Source organism: Trichoderma breve, chromosome 4, assembly GCF_028502605.1.
Source record: "Trichoderma breve strain T069 chromosome 4, whole genome shotgun sequence".
Classification (NCBI taxonomy): Eukaryota; Fungi; Ascomycota; class Sordariomycetes; order Hypocreales; family Hypocreaceae; genus Trichoderma; species Trichoderma breve.
The window spans coordinates 1,377,926-1,392,904 of NC_079235.1; the positions used below are offsets into that span (position 1 = coordinate 1,377,926).

The 14,979-nt window shown below is 50.3% G+C and overlaps 3 protein-coding genes across 3 annotated transcripts; 1 reads left to right on the forward strand and 2 right to left on the reverse strand.

Moving 5' to 3' along the window:
• Positions 1–163: 163 nt before the first annotated feature.
• T069G_06730 (myosin head (motor domain) domain-containing protein) lies at positions 164–7,437 on the reverse strand (the record flags this gene model as incomplete). The annotated part of the gene is made up of 5 exons (XM_056173940.1): positions 164–625; positions 682–2,682; positions 2,746–2,801; positions 2,850–6,954; positions 7,009–7,437. 5 exons carry the CDS (start codon positions 7,435–7,437, stop codon positions 164–166), a joined length of 7,053 nt encoding a protein of 2,350 aa, XP_056027519.1.
• Positions 7,438–8,354: 917 nt separating this feature from the next.
• On the forward strand, positions 8,355–11,960 carry T069G_06731 (uncharacterized protein; the record flags this gene model as incomplete). Its single annotated transcript, XM_056173941.1, has 6 exons — positions 8,355–8,838; positions 8,895–8,981; positions 9,042–9,518; positions 9,588–10,700; positions 10,767–11,681; positions 11,749–11,960. 6 exons carry the CDS (start codon positions 8,355–8,357, stop codon positions 11,958–11,960), a joined length of 3,288 nt encoding a protein of 1,095 aa, XP_056027520.1.
• An 815-nt stretch (positions 11,961–12,775) lies between these two features.
• On the reverse strand, positions 12,776–14,703 carry T069G_06732 (alpha/beta hydrolase fold domain-containing protein; the record flags this gene model as incomplete). Its single annotated transcript, XM_056173942.1, has 5 exons — positions 12,776–13,930; positions 13,984–14,279; positions 14,359–14,454; positions 14,512–14,591; positions 14,672–14,703. The coding sequence occupies 5 exons, from the start codon at positions 14,701–14,703 to the stop codon at positions 12,776–12,778; spliced, it is 1,659 nt and encodes a 552-aa protein (XP_056027521.1).
• Positions 14,704–14,979: the final 276 nt, after the last annotated feature.

The window sequence follows — 14,979 nt, forward strand, 5'->3', positions numbered from 1 at the left end:
GCAGCTGATGACGACTTGCTACCGTCTCCCCCTCCCCTCCCCCCTTATCCTGATACCCAATTACACAAGACTGTCCCACAAACCTGTCGCAAAACGCCATGCTTCATCAATGTTTCCGCTTTCTCTCCTTCATTCGGCAGACGTCATTCGTGTTCCGGCAGCTTTACAGAAAGCCCTTGGTCATACTAGGAGCTCTGTTTAGGCTGCTGTTTCTTTGGGGAACATCAATGAGTGTCGAATCCTCACCTTCGCTACCAGTCCTCCAGGTGACGCCTCGGCCTCGGACACTTCCCACGGGTGCTGAGCCCTTCTCCATACGAAGGCCCTTCCACCCCTCCAGCTCTCGCTCCAGGCGGTGACACTTCTCCTTCTCTTCGCGCAATTCACGCTCGGCACGACGAGCCGAGAGCTGGTTCGTCGACTCTGACGCTTGCAGCTCATCGATTGTCTTGAGAAGCTTGTCGACCCTGTCGCGCATGCGGTTCACATCATCAGTAAGCTGGAGGTTTTGCTTATCCTTACGCTCAATCTGCGTCTGTAGATCCTTCACAGTACGATCCACGTTGCGAACAGAGCGCTGGGACTTGTTCTTTTCTTCTTCGTGGCTATCCAATTGCGATTCAAGCTGGTGCGTACTTAGTACATACATATCGTAAACCTTTTGGAGAGGGAGCAACCTACCTCTTGGATGCGTTTGTGCAAAAATTTAATGTCCTGGCTACCACTCGAATAGCCCTTAGTTTCAAGGTCTATCAGTTTCAGTTGTGCTTCGCTCAAGCTCTTCTCTAGAGACGTCTTCTGTTTCTGTAAGCCCGCAGCATTCTCACGCTCAGCTGCCACATCTTTCTGAATCTCAATGGCCAGTGCCTCGGCGCGTCGCATCTTCTCCACTGCGGCGAGAGCAATGTCCTCTTGTCGGGCAAGGCTGGTCTTCAAGTTTAGGATTTCCTTGTCCATGCCTGCAGCGTCACGGAGTGATGGACTTCCACCCTTGACAAGCTCATCGTAACCTGCCTTGGCTTCTTCGAGACGAGCTTCGACGCCCTTCTTCTCCCTGATAAGGAGGTCGCGCTCCGTGGTGATCTCGTCCACACTAGATCGAAGAGTTCTCACTTGAGATAGCAGGGAAACAATCTTGCTTTGAGCCTCGTTATGCGCGGTGACGGCCTCATCACGCGACGAGGCCACGTCGACCAATGTAGATTCCAATCGAGCCTTTTCCTTGGACCATGTTGAGCTGTTTAGCACCTCATCATCCCACTTCGACCTAAGCTCATCAAGTTCTTCCCGAAGCCTAGTAATCTCCGCTTGCTTGAACAGCTTCTCTTCTCGAGCAAGGTCGAGCTCCTTGGCCAGGGTAGCAAATTCGGTTTGATACTTCTTGCGAGTTTGCTCCATGCTCGACTCCTTGTCTTCAATCTCCATGGCCCTTTGATTGCGGTAATCTTCCAACTCATGTTGAAGACGCCTTCTGGCTTGCGTTGCGGCGTCCAAGTCGGTTGACAGGTCCTCCACCCGGCCCTCAAGGCGATGGTTTTGGCCTTGCAGATCCTCAATCAGAGCATCCATCCTCTGCCTCTCAGACATGACTTCAGCGTACGTTTCTTCTGCCTCCTTGGCCTGCGACTTGGCAAACTGCTCAGCTCTCGTCGCTTTCAAAACTGCGATTTCGGCCTGCTCAAGCTTGCTAAAGTACTCATCCGCTCGGCCCCTGTACATCTCTAGGCTAGAGGATACGTCGGCAAGCCTGGATGTCTCTGCATCGAGTCTAATCTGAAGATCGGTGAATTCTTGCAATAATTGGCTTCGGCTTTGAGCCTCCTGCTCGCGTGCGGCAGTCATCTCCTGAAGGTCAGACTTTGAATCCCGGAGTTCGACTTCCAGCTTCGCCCGATCATGGCGCATCTTGTCGAAATGAGCCTTCACTTCAGTGAGTTCGGCAACTGCATCTTTGTGGCTATGCAAAAGAGACTTGCGTGCTTCTTCTTGGCTATTGAAGATATCCAAAAGCTCCTCATGAGAGCGTGTTTGAATATCCCGCAGAGAGAGCTCACCAGCTCGCATACTCTTCTCCAAAGCAGCCACTTTCTTAGTCGAATCGTCCAGCATGTCGTGAAGGCGATTGTTAGCCTTTTCAAGCTTCTGCACTCGCAGGATTGATGCCTCGTCTTCGTATGCATCATCAGATGAAGAGTTCCGGTCGAGCTGGCTCTGGAGTTTTCGGTTCTGCATCTGAGCAAGCTGTAGCTGACTCTGGAGGTCCTCGATTTCTGCTTTTAGTTCAAAGCCATTCCTGATATCAGATGCGCCAAAGCCTCTGTCAGACTGAGAATGATCCTGAGAATTGGGGTCATGGAAGCGCCGGCCGGCGCCCACGCCATTTGAATTAGAATGCAGGCCTGCTTTGCCAGACTTCTTCACCCCAGGTGACCCTTGGAAAGGCGCCTCATTTGGATGCAACTCTCCAAGTCCTGGTCGGGTCGGGCTCTCATTTCTCAATGCCCTCATCTCGTTCAGCTGGCTTTCCGCGTTCGTCCTGGCTACGGTTTGGACTCGCAATTTCTGCTGTAGTTCCTCAACCATACGAACAAGGTCAAAGTTCTTGAGCAAAGCCTTCTCGCTACTGGAATTCGTCTGGGGGACTTGGACCTCGGGGTCAACCATTTTGAGTGCCTTGAGCATCTGAGATCTCATATCTTCCAGCTCCTTATCTCGTGAGTCTATGGATGCCTGCAGTGTGCGTACCGTAGACTGTGTTTGGTTTCGCAATTGCCGCTCCGACTCAACCAGTCGATTCGCTTCTGCCAGTTGGACGGTAAAGTTGGAAGAGGCCTTCTCCGCATTCCTACTAGCTTTTGCCTCCCTCGCAACCTCATGATTAAGATCTTCTAGGTTGAGGTGAAGTTTCTCTAGCTTCTTCTCCAAAGTTGCAACGTTGAGCTGAGCATCGCCTAACTGTTTGTTCAGTTTTGCGTTTTGGTCTTCTAGCTTGGTCTTTTCTCCACGAAGGGACAGAAGCTGGCTCCGAGAGGCCTCTGTTGCGCGAGAGCTGGATCTAGCAATTTCGAGGCCTTTTTGCTGCAGCTTATTGAGTAAAGTTTTGTTGTCGTTTTCTGACGCTGCAAGCCGGCTCTTTATTGTGTTGAGCTCACGTTCCATCCTCTCCTTTGCCTGATCATTTTTCAACCCAAATTCTCCAGATGTGAGGATGAGCTTGTTGAGCTCCTCAACTTGGCGATTCAGTTTGTTGCATTCCTCTTCAAACCATTGGAGACGCTCTTGGGCGGCTTCAAGATCTTTTCGAAGGCTAGCTTCCCTTTCGCGTGCCGCCTTCGAAGCTTGGCGTTCACCAGCCATCTCCGCCTGTAAACGAGCCTCTTCGGCTTCTGTTTTGGCTACACGAAGCTTTCGGATCTCGTCTCTGGCCTCGTCCCGCTCCTTTTCGACCAAGGTTCGCGCCTCCATTGTTCGCCTCAAGGTATCTTGCTGGACATACATTTCCTTCTCGATGATGATCTTTGCGTCATTCAAACGATCAAACTCATCCTTGAGTGCCTGGTACTTGTGCTCTCCGAGCAGTAAAACGTCATCTCGAGACTGCCGCTCTCTGCTGAGTTCCATTTGCGTCCCATAGAGCTCGTCCTGGAGATCTTTGATCTGAGACTCAAGAACTTTGCGGTTCTTCTCAGCCTGTGCATCCTCAGACAGCCGAGCTTCAAGCAAAACTTTGGCATCCTGAGCCTCGCGTTCTAGCTGTACTTGCTTGGATTTCAGCGCCACCAATTCAGCTTGAACATCGCGGAATCTGGCAGCATTCTTCTCCATGTCTTCCGTAAGAGCCCTCTTTTGCTCTTCGAGGCTTCGGCGCTCCGCCTCCGACTGCCGCTTATCATCGCGCAGCAATGCCAGCTCGCTTTCCTTGGATCGGACAAGATCTTCGTAGTCTGTTGATGTCTTCGAAAGCTCCGCCAGTTGCTCGTGCACTTCTTGGTTCTCTCGAGCCAGTCGAACCTCTCGCACTTTGGCTGCATCGAGATCTTTCTGCGCAGTGAATAGCTTGACTTCGAGATCTTGGTCCAGCTTGAGTAATTTATCTTCCAAATCCTTGGCTTTTCGATCTTTGAGAGCCAATTGACTTTGAAGCATCTTGATCTCGCCTTCCATAGCGGTTTCTTTGTCGGTATGTTCAGACTGTCTCCGAGATAGATCATTGATGGCCGCCTCGAGTTCCGCTGCTTTGGCTGACAAGCGTGTCTTTTCCTCTTCGAGCCTAGAGATGAGGGAAGCCGCCTGTTCAAGCTGCGCGCGATATTTCTCAACTTCTTGCTCTGCTCGGTTCTTTGCCTCCATCAGGTTGTCCAGCTGGTCTTCTAGTCTTTCTTGATCTTCGAGTGCGCCTGCTAGCTTCTCTTCCAACTCGTCTTCACGATCTTGAAGTCGCATGAAAATCTCTTCCTTGTCCAAAGCAAGGGCGCGTTCGCTCTCCAGAGTTTTCTGGATGCGAGCAATCTCAGCTTGACAGTTCCTCCTTTCGTCCTCTAGTTTCTGGCGACTTTCTAGCTCAAGACGCATCTTCTCACTTAGGTCTTTAATCATGGCATCTCGTTTCTTCACTTCAGCTGCAGTTCTAGTGGCGCCGAGGAGAGGTCTCATCTTTACAATGAGCTGCCACCATGGATTTCCGACGAGATCGAGATATACCTGGAAGTTCCTTTGGATAATTCGAGTGGCCTCGGTACGGAACAGCCGTTTATGGGCTGCGCGGCGGCGAATGTATCCCCTGGCTACCGATTGGAATCGAGCCATGATCTGAGTAATGAGAGCATCACGCTGCTCTTCCAATTCTGCTAGAAGGCCGGCTCGGAAGAAGACCTTTGTGAGACCAACACGGTACATAGCCTTGTCAAGACCGAGCCTCTCAAGCATAAGAGAGGCCACAACTTGGCCATCTGGATGACCCTTTGGTATATCAGGACAAAGCACTTCGTATCGCTGGCGGAATTCGGTAAAGGGCAATCTATTGGGGAAGCCGGTTCGTGCAATTCGAATACCTTCCAAAACACCATTACATCTGAGCTGGTCCAAAACCAGCAGTTTGTCAAACAGCTTCGGTCGCTTTTTGTAGTTGGGCAGGATACAGCGAACGAAGTGAGGGTGTGTAGACTGAAGCTGAGACATCAAGTTGTGAAGTTGTTCTTTATGCCTCTGGGCCACGGTTCGGAATAGGCCCTTCTTGACACGGCTCCTCCGTCCACCGTGATCATCGTCGGAATCAGCACAGTCTACAAAAAGATTTGCAATATGCTGATCAGTCGAAGCTGCCAACAAGCGCGTGATGTTGTTGTTTAGAGGATCTTTGTTCTTTTCCAGCCAGTCCTCGGTGGAGTACTCGACCTCAGCTGCATAGTGAGTGAGGATGAAGCCCTGGCCCAGCCGAGAGGGACGGTATTTTGTAGACTTTTTGTCCCATAAGTGGTTAAGCTTCTCCGTGAAAGACTTATCGGTGGCTTTGGGCATGACGCAGTCTTCGTCCAGGCAAGAGAAAATTCCTATTGGATTTGGCAGCTCAATCAAATCGATAGTTGGTTGTAAATCCCGACCAAAATCAATGAATTGCCACTCGATTTGCTCGCGGGCATACTCCTCTTGTTCAAGGACAAACATGTGGTGGTTGAAGAATTGCTGGAGCTTTTCGTTGGAATAATTGATAAGCAGTTGCTCAAAGCTGTTCTTTTCAAAGATTTCGAAACCAGCAATATCAAGAACACCAATGAATCTAGAGTCTTCTAGACCCATGCCAGTGCGGTCGAGTTGGCGATTGATTCGAGCTACAAGGTCACTAAATCCTCGCTCATATATACCCTTCGCGAGAGCGTCCAAGCTAAGTCGAACCTGCTCGGGCGTCTGAACTTTCTCAACCCATTCGCGTCCAGCCTTCACCTTGGGGTGTAACAGGCCTTGGAGGAACGGGTCGAGCGGCACACCAAGGAGCTTGCAAACCTTGGCAGCCTGTAATTTGGCGTCTGAAGCCAGTCTTGCCTGGTCTGCACTCCGGCTCTCCTTGATAACGTCAATGTTTCCCAGGTGCAGTACCGCGGCAATGGTGCGAAGTATTGACAGTTGGTCTTGATTGGAGAAGCCAATAACTTCAAAGGCTTCCAGCAGCGCATTCCACTCCTCTTGGTCAGACACTCCGGCCACGCTATCGTGTCCGTTGCGAGTGTAGGCGAAATCACCGATATCCAGTCCATCCAAAAGCAAATCTCTTCTAAGTTTGGGATCTGCTCCTTTCAGAATCTGATAAAAAATGTGATAATTTCTCTCCTGCGCATTCACCCTTACGACTCTGGACTTCTCAAGTAGATACCAGTCGATAAACGCTCCAGTAATGGCGCCGTCTCGACTGAACTCGATTCGGATAAACTTGCCAAATCGTGACGAGTTGTTGTTCCTCACCGTCTGGGCATTGCCAAACGCTTCTAGAATAGGGTTGGCGCGAAGAATTTGTTCCGAGAGGTTTGTGTGCTGGGATTGATTTTTGATTGGAGACTCGGATTGTGCAACTGCCGCCAAATACTGAATAACCTTTTTGGTATTTTCTGTCTTTCCCGCACCAGATTCACCAGTGACTAGAATACTCTGATTGTGACCTTCTTCGACCAGATTACGGAACGCCTCATCAGCCATGGCAAAGATGTGAGGCTTCGTATCGTCTCGACTTCGACCTTTATACATGTTGATATAATCGTTGGAGTAAATCGGCAAAGGGCAGTATGGATTGACGGTAACAAGAAATAGGCCTGAATAAGTGTAGATCAGGTCCGATTGGTATCGCGTGTGTAGGTTGTGAACGACCGACGCCTCATTCAAATGGGTCAACTCGGCCATATCGTTTGCCTTGTCGAATTTGGCGGGGTTCACTTTATCAACGCTCTCGGCATCAACTTCGCGTTGCTATACACCTTCATTAGCATAAATTGCCCATGCCCATGATAGGAGGTAACTTACAGCTCCACTGTCGGTTTGCACCAAGATTTTGTTATCCTCTAATTCCTCAATGACCCAACCTTTCACGAAAGCTTCTTGAGGGTCCTTAAGCCAGACATATCGCTTGCCAGAAAAGTCGTTCTCGCCCTCAATGCTTTTGACAGCATCCTGGTCTCGTCTCAAATCTTCCTCTTCTTTGATGAAGGAGGGGGCAAATGTGTTTGTGTTCGAGCTCGTCCCAGCCCTTGAGTCGGTTCGATGGTGTCTTGCTACTATGCCGGCCGGGGCAATGGCTGTACCAAAAGAGCTATTGGTACCAAAAGAGCTATTGGTTCGAGGCCGTGCAACCGAGGCCGTCGAGGCTGTGGAGGCTGTAGATGGCGGTGTCGACACGCTGGGAGAACTCGTGGGCGAGGCGAAGAGAACTGACTTTGGCCTGGAGGAGGGCATTGCTTGTGAGGGAGAGGCGTTTCTCGCAAACGGATTGCTCCGCCGCGGCCCCGAGCCATTAGGTGTGAAAGACATTGTTGATTATTGACTGAAGTTCAAGGCCAACTCATACCGATATGCTGCAATGCAGTGGTTGATGTTGGCCCGTAACGTAACTTTCGGTCGCGCTGGATAGGAGGCAGCCAAATAGAAACTTAGAGAGAGAACGATGTTTTGCTGAAAGCTGAATAGAAAAGAAAAGAAATAGTACAAGAAAGATGCACAGGCACTTCCGCCAGAATTAAAGCATCAGGTATAGTATAGAAACACAAATCAACAATGCGGTGCGGTGACAACTGGGGGGAGCTCCGTAAATGTATACATCCATGCAGCTTACAGCACCCTGGTTGCTGGGGCGAGACCCCGCGAAAGTAAACAGAGTCGCTGCACGTGACTCGAGCAATCGCGATAACAACCATTATCAGGGCACTAGTCCCAGGAAAGAATAGCACCGCTTCGACCACAGCTAGCTGATCTCTTTTGCCCAAACGAAATTACCTTTTCATCCCACATGGCAATCATCGCGTCAATCCTCCCTCATTCACACTCTGCAAAAAGGTAGCTGGTCTGATGCGCCAGGCTTCTTTCATCCGTGTAGCAACTCAGGAATAATTCAGCGCCGTGCTCTCTTTCTTCCGTCTTAGTCAGGCGTCTCCGCTTCCGCCGTCGCTCGGTTCATCCTGCCTTGATGAATTGTTTGTTGCCTCGACCTCGACCTCGATATCGATTTCCCAAATAACCCCAGTCAAGGGTCTTTACAAGCTATCAGCACCACCCCCGCATGCGCTCGCAACCAGCTTCAGCAATTCATCCCCTTTAGCAACCTCGCTTTGCTACTCGTTGAGCTTGTCCCACGGGCTATTCCCTTGGACTCGACGATGGCTCAATCCGGTTATGGGTACGACCCATTACATGGCTACCATCCACAGGCTCCATATGGGCATCAGCCGTATCCCTCATACCCGGCTTCGATTCACAGTTATCCAAACGGCACGGTGCAAAACATTGTACAAAGCGAACCGGCCTCCAGAGATCCGTATAATCCGCACAACGTGATTCCCGGATTAGGCCTGAATTTTTCGCAAAATGCGGCGCAGTGGCCAGCTCCCTGGGCAGGCCAGCAACATTCGTTCGGGCAGGCGCCCCCTACTACTGAAGGAAATGGCCCTTCACAACAAAATGATATGAGCGAGGAAGGAGAAGTCAGCGAAGGTGAAGTCGAGGACGCCTATGAGCCAAGAGACGCTGAGGTTGTCGCCGACGTATCAAATCAACACGGAAATGGGGGCTACTACTCAGCTGAGTATGGCATTGCGCATGTCAGAAGAGTCGCTGTTGACCCGTCAGCCGCTTTTTCTGCTGGTATGTTATCGCATACTTCGGATTAACAAACGGTTCTCTCAAGATTGCTAATCAAGCGCTAGGTCGAGATCGATCAGGTTCATATTCCCCGTACCTATCCCCCCAAGAAATCGACCATCAAGCGATGACTGATTCTCCTGATGGTGAGCATAACCAGCATTAAATATTGCAGGATCGATTCAGCGACTAATATTCAACATTAGAATCACATTCGAACAATATTGCCCCTGCAAAACCATCACAGCTGTCTCCCAAAACAAACGGACCGAACCATACCGCAGCCAACCCATCACCTGTCAAGAGCGTTGCTACGGCACGGAAACAGGCTCAGGATGCCATCTTGCGGCTTTGGCCATTAAACGTACGATATCAAAATTACGTTGATGAGGGAATCGACGAGTCGTTATTAGGTGGCCTCTTTGACGAACTGGGATTCGATATGGCTCTGCCAGATAACATCACGACTACCGATCCTAGCCAGGAAAAAAAGGCAAAGGCAGAAACAAAAGATGAGACTCTACCCACCGGTAGCAACCAACGACAACCCGGTGCTGAAGGGAAGCCTGCCAGCGCACCGGTGAAAGACAAGTCAGAGGAGCGCAAGGATCGCATTGCGCGACTCCTAGCTGCGAAAAGCTCAAAGCCAAGCACCTCTTCAACCTCGGCTTCAATTCCTGCTCGTGCACCTGTCATAGTACCAGCTTCAACGCCCTCTTCGCATACGCCAATTGCAAGACCCCAAGGCTCAGCAAAGACACAGTCTGAGAAATCAAAGCTTTTATATCAGAAGATGGAGGCCCTGCGGAAAGCTCGTGAGCTTGAGGCGCGAGGACAAAAGCGACCCCATCAAGACGTGCTCTCTCGCCAAACCCACCAAGCAAAGGACAATGCCACGGCCACCGCTTCCTTCGATACGTCCACCAGTGGCATTCGATCTGCCTCGCGGGAACATACGCCGGGCCAAAGCGAAAGCCCCAATGGACCGTTTTCCCTCCCCATTCCTGGACTTTTTCTGTCCTCCACGCCACAGCCCTCGCACTTTGCACAAATATCGAATTTGGAACGCCCAGCTTCTACGAGTGTGGTGGATTCTAACCCGAGGCCATTCAAACGTCCTTTCGGCCAGACCAGAAGATCTCGTCCATTCCTCATTGATGTCAGCGACGATGAAGATGATACTGAAATGGATCTTGATTCTCCTGAGCAGAAGGTGGTGTCGCTAGCTACGAGGCCCAACCCAAATCTGAAGACTTCTATTTCTATGCGCAGCATCCCATCAGTTACAGACAACGCAGCTGCAGCACAGCAATATTCGAGCCCACTGGCAACACCACCTGGCAGTGGCAGTGACAATCACGCAAGAAATAACCTGGACAGCATGACCAAGAAGATTGAGGACATGAAAAGAAGAATCGCAGAGGCTGAGGCTCGTAAGAAGGCAAGGCAGTCGCAACCAGATTCACCGGCTCTACCAACATTGAATGGTGATTCTCTTAATAGCAGTTTTGAGACAGCCATTGCCAACAAGGATACGATTTTACCTGTATCGCTATCTATTGAACCTGGAGGAGTTTCTCATTCGACGCCTTCAGTATCTGGGCCATCCCCTAGAGTGCCGCATCAGTTATTGGATTTGAGTCCCCTAAGTGTAAACGAACGACGACGTAGTCGATCGCGTGCGGCAAGCGAGCGTCTTCCCGCCATCGAAGCTCGCCGTCGGGAGCAACAGCTCAAATTGCAACTGTTGCAGGCTCAAGTTGCAAACATTCAACGCGAAATTCAACAAAGCCTAGAAGAAGAAGAGAAATTAAAGGAGGATGTTGACATTGAGTCAGACAGTGAACAAACGCGAGAGCGGCAAGGTAAGCCTTAATATGCACGCTACAATACGACCTTGATTTTGCTCTCAATACTGATCCTCTTCTCAGGTGAAGCTCAGACTCCTTCTAAACCACCAAGTCCTTCCTCTCCGGTAACAGACACAATGGACATTGCGAGCACCTCTCCTCAAAGCAATAATGTTTCTCAACATGGCCGAGAGGCTTTCGTACACCAAACCGAGGAATCACGGGAAGAGCAACAGCCCGGTATGCCCTTGATGGCGCAGGCTGAGCAAAGTCTACCGACCGATTCCCAAGCCGCTAATGCTGCAACTGTACTCGCTGAGGACGACAACCAAGAGGCTATTCAAAGCGCCATGTCGACACACGACGACAACACTGCAACATTAGCGGATGAAGCGCAAGACGTGGCCATGTCGGAAAGTGGCGATTCCGACAATGCAGACTCTGAAGACGGATCTGACGACTACGAGCCTCCAGATGTTGAAGTATCTAGCTCCTCAAAGAATCTTTCACGAGCGTCAACCCCGTTTAGTCCCGCACCGGCTGATCTAGTTTCAATCCCCGAAACGAGCCCCAGTGGCTTCCAAGATCAAGATCATACGACAGATGCTATTGCCACGCAACAGATATCGACAGTTGAACAGGATACAGCTTCTGAAAGTGGAAGAGAAGTAGACGTTGCCCTGCACGCGAACGACCGACCATTATATCTAATTACTAATCAGGTTGACCAAGTAAGTGAGGCGGCTCCGGCCTCAGCTCCAGCCTCTGATACCCTCCAGACCACTTTTGTACCGTATGAATCGCCCCTTCGATACTTTCGCGCATATCGCTTCCATCCAGAGTATTCCCAATCCGTCGCTGGCGGTCTTCGCTCTTTAACATACAGCAATAAAATAGACGTGAAGCAGGAGATGTGCCCTGATGAGCTGGCAAATAGCAATTGTCCGAGGGGCAAAGAGTGCCAGTTTCAACATTTCGAGAGCATGCAGGCTCCGGGTATGTATATCTTGAGGCTCTTTTGAGCTGATGTATAGAGAACGCTGACATAAAAAACAATGATCAGATGACCAAATCCTCCTCCAGCTCGGCGCTCACGGCGACTTTGAGGAGCAGAAGAAACACGAGTACATCAACGGGCTACGTCATCTCTTGACAGACTTTCGCAACCGCAAAGTCAAGGACTTTCAAACCATCAGCCAGGGTATCATTGACTACCGAGCCCAATTCCTTGGAGACAGGAGCAAGATTCTCCCTCTGGGTGGCGTTACGATTTGACGTGACCTTGTCATGAGCCTATCCCATTTTCCCCCTTCCCCCTAAACCACCCTGATGCGTAACTCTAACCTAACCGTTTTTTCACACTTATCTTGCGTAAGAGATTTAAGCCATCATATCCATTTCACAACATTAGCTGGCGTCGGAATCGGAGTTGCATCCAATGCCTCAGCCCATGGGAAACCAACCAATGGGTTTGATGTTTTGCGTCTTTATTTGACATGGATACCTGTCTGCTGCATTCAGCCAGTGCATGTTATTTAGAACAGACATGTCTTTGATCGTGTCGATATACCCCTTCTACTACTTTTTTTTTTTCTTTTTGGTCAATTAGCCCCTTGTATGAGGCAGCTCCTCATTACTTAGAAAGATTCGAGGCCTGGAGCGTGGCACGAACGAGAAAGAGTTGGGACATGAATGGTTTATAATATTGATGAGTTTCCATTTTATGAATGGTCACGGCGCTGCTATTGAGCAGGTCATCAAATCAGTAGTATTTGAATTGAAATGCGTATTTGTTTTCATGGATCTTTTGTGCCTATTCCGCCTTGTGAAGTTTATCGATGAAGAAGATTGCTTTGGTAATTATTACTACAGGTATATTTTCAAGTGACACGGCTATAGACAGAAGTAGAATTCAATCCCCAATCGAAGAAGTACGCCCAGACGATTGACACCAACCCAAACCAAGTGCGAAATCATTGGAAACGAATAGGTATATCAAAAAGACGAATAGGTATATCAAAAAGACGAATAGGTATATCAAAAAAGACGCCATTTAAATGATGTTCCAACGAACTTGTAAAAACTCGCGCTTATTCATCCCGTACGCCATCGACGGCATCGCCATTGTTCGTAAGGCCACTTCCTCTACGGACGCCCACGCCTTTGAGCTTCTCGACGGGCTGACCTTCGTCGGTCTTCTTTGGGGTGTCCTTGTCTGAAACGATCTGTACGTGTTGTTCTCGCGCGCGATGACGCAGGTTTTTGGCTTCTTCGCCTGACGAGGATGCGATGATGGAGGTGTCGCTTTCGCTCCCCCTGTGCGGATGGGCGAGCAATGCGGACCCGGAGAGGCTCTCGTGGCGGACCATGTGATACCTGTCGTACTCCTCCTCGGTGTGCTCTGCATCAGTGAAGCTGTTTAAGGCGTCGAAGACGTGCTGGAAGACTTGGCTGTCCACGTCGCGCGCCCACAAGAAGTCGAGATGTTCGTAGTGCGGGATCTCCGTGGCGACGGTCTGGCGCGGGAGTTCCTTGAGCATGGACTTGATGTCGACGAGGGAGTCGCTGCCTCCGTAGACGAGGACGACGGGGGTCTTGATGTTGCGGGTGGGATACTTTGCGACTTTGGAGTATTTGCTCGACGAGGCCAGGCTCATGGGCTGGTAGACGTCGTCGTCGTACATCTGGAAGCACTTGTTGCGGATGATTTGGAACCAGTGGACGACGCTCTTTGTGCTTGTGAAGGAGTACAGGTGAGGGTAAGCGGCCAGTTTCTGGCTCGTGGAAATGTTTTTGGCGCGCCATCCAAAGAGGAACGACAGGCCCATGTCGATGAGACGGCAGAACAAAGGCGGGTATAGGAGCGTCTCCCACATGGTGGCGGAGCTGAGGATGGAGCGTCTGCCAAACATGAGATAGAGGACCGATGGTGAGGCCTTGACCAGGGAGTCGACAACGCCATTTGACAGTCCGGCGGGTGCCATGGCAGGGGCGAGAGCAATAAAGACATTGACTTGCTGGTTCAACTTGGGATGGATGGCCAGGGCTGCGAATGCCTGGGCAGTTCCTTGCGAAAAGCCAATGTACGAAAGACTTTCCTGTCCGGTCGTTTCGAGGATGTACTCAATGCTGTTTGGAATATCGTGGAAGGCAAATTCATCGATGGAGAAGTCCCAAAATTCGACTGAGGTAGGCGAGCTATGGATGGATTTCTTGGAGTATTTGTTGCCACGGTTGTTTCCAAACTTGATGGGTCATTAGCAAAGACTATCGCCGCGGGATATGGATGTCGACTTACCCAGACGTCAAAGCCTCTTTCTACAAGCTCGAATGGCAAGCATCTCTGCTCATCCGTAAGACAGACCCAAACTTCAGAATTCATCAGCAAGCCGTGGTGCAGGTAAGCAACGCGCTTCTTGGCGCTGTTTCGGCCGCAGTTGACTCTCTGGCCCTCCTCTCCTCTTCGCCACTGCAGACGGTGCAAGCCCAGCAGATACCCATCCTTTGTCTGAACTATGTGTTCTTCTGCTTCGTACCCCCACAGCTGGCACATCTCAACGAAATCGGACGCATCGCGCACGGAGGTGGAAATAGCTGAGAAAAGTGTCAGTCAACAACATGTAAAGGAGGAAAGGCGCACGCTGAGCGTTTCGTCGGGCATGGGAAAACCAACATTTCTTCTTGCTCTCCGCTTTCTTTTGCGCCGGGGAGGAAAATACGTTGAACAATCGTCGCGAAGCTCGGTAGAAGAAGGTGACCAGGAACGAGGCTAGATATAAAGGGGTAAGCAAGCTATCTCTGCTGTTGGAAGGCTGGTTGTACTAACGCAATGCCAGTGTCAGGACTCGAATGATTGCTTCGAGGCCGACGAGGAAGAAGGAAACGACAATTGAAATGTATTCGGTGCTATACACGGCCATGGTGAGTAAACGGCGATAACCTTGAGCATAGGCACGAACAAGCCGTGGGATAGAGACTGTACATACGCATGCAGCCTACCGATAAATGGGAGAGGCATTGTGAGGAGAGAACAGGGCCTCGCTTAGTTTCAGTTATGCTATGAGGATCGTTCCATTATCGCCTCGTGCTGGCAAGGCAACGTGAGTCCAGAGAAAGAGAAGAAAATATTAGGGAAGCGAAATTAGGAATCTGGGAGAAAGTTGCGGCAGGATCTAATAAATCTAGGGGATCGCCGCCAAAGTGATGTCACATGTAAATCTCCCAAAGGGTCAGGTGGGCCCTTTTTGATGGCTTACCCTGGAGAAAAGCTGGGGGAAGAAATCGGTCAAGGATT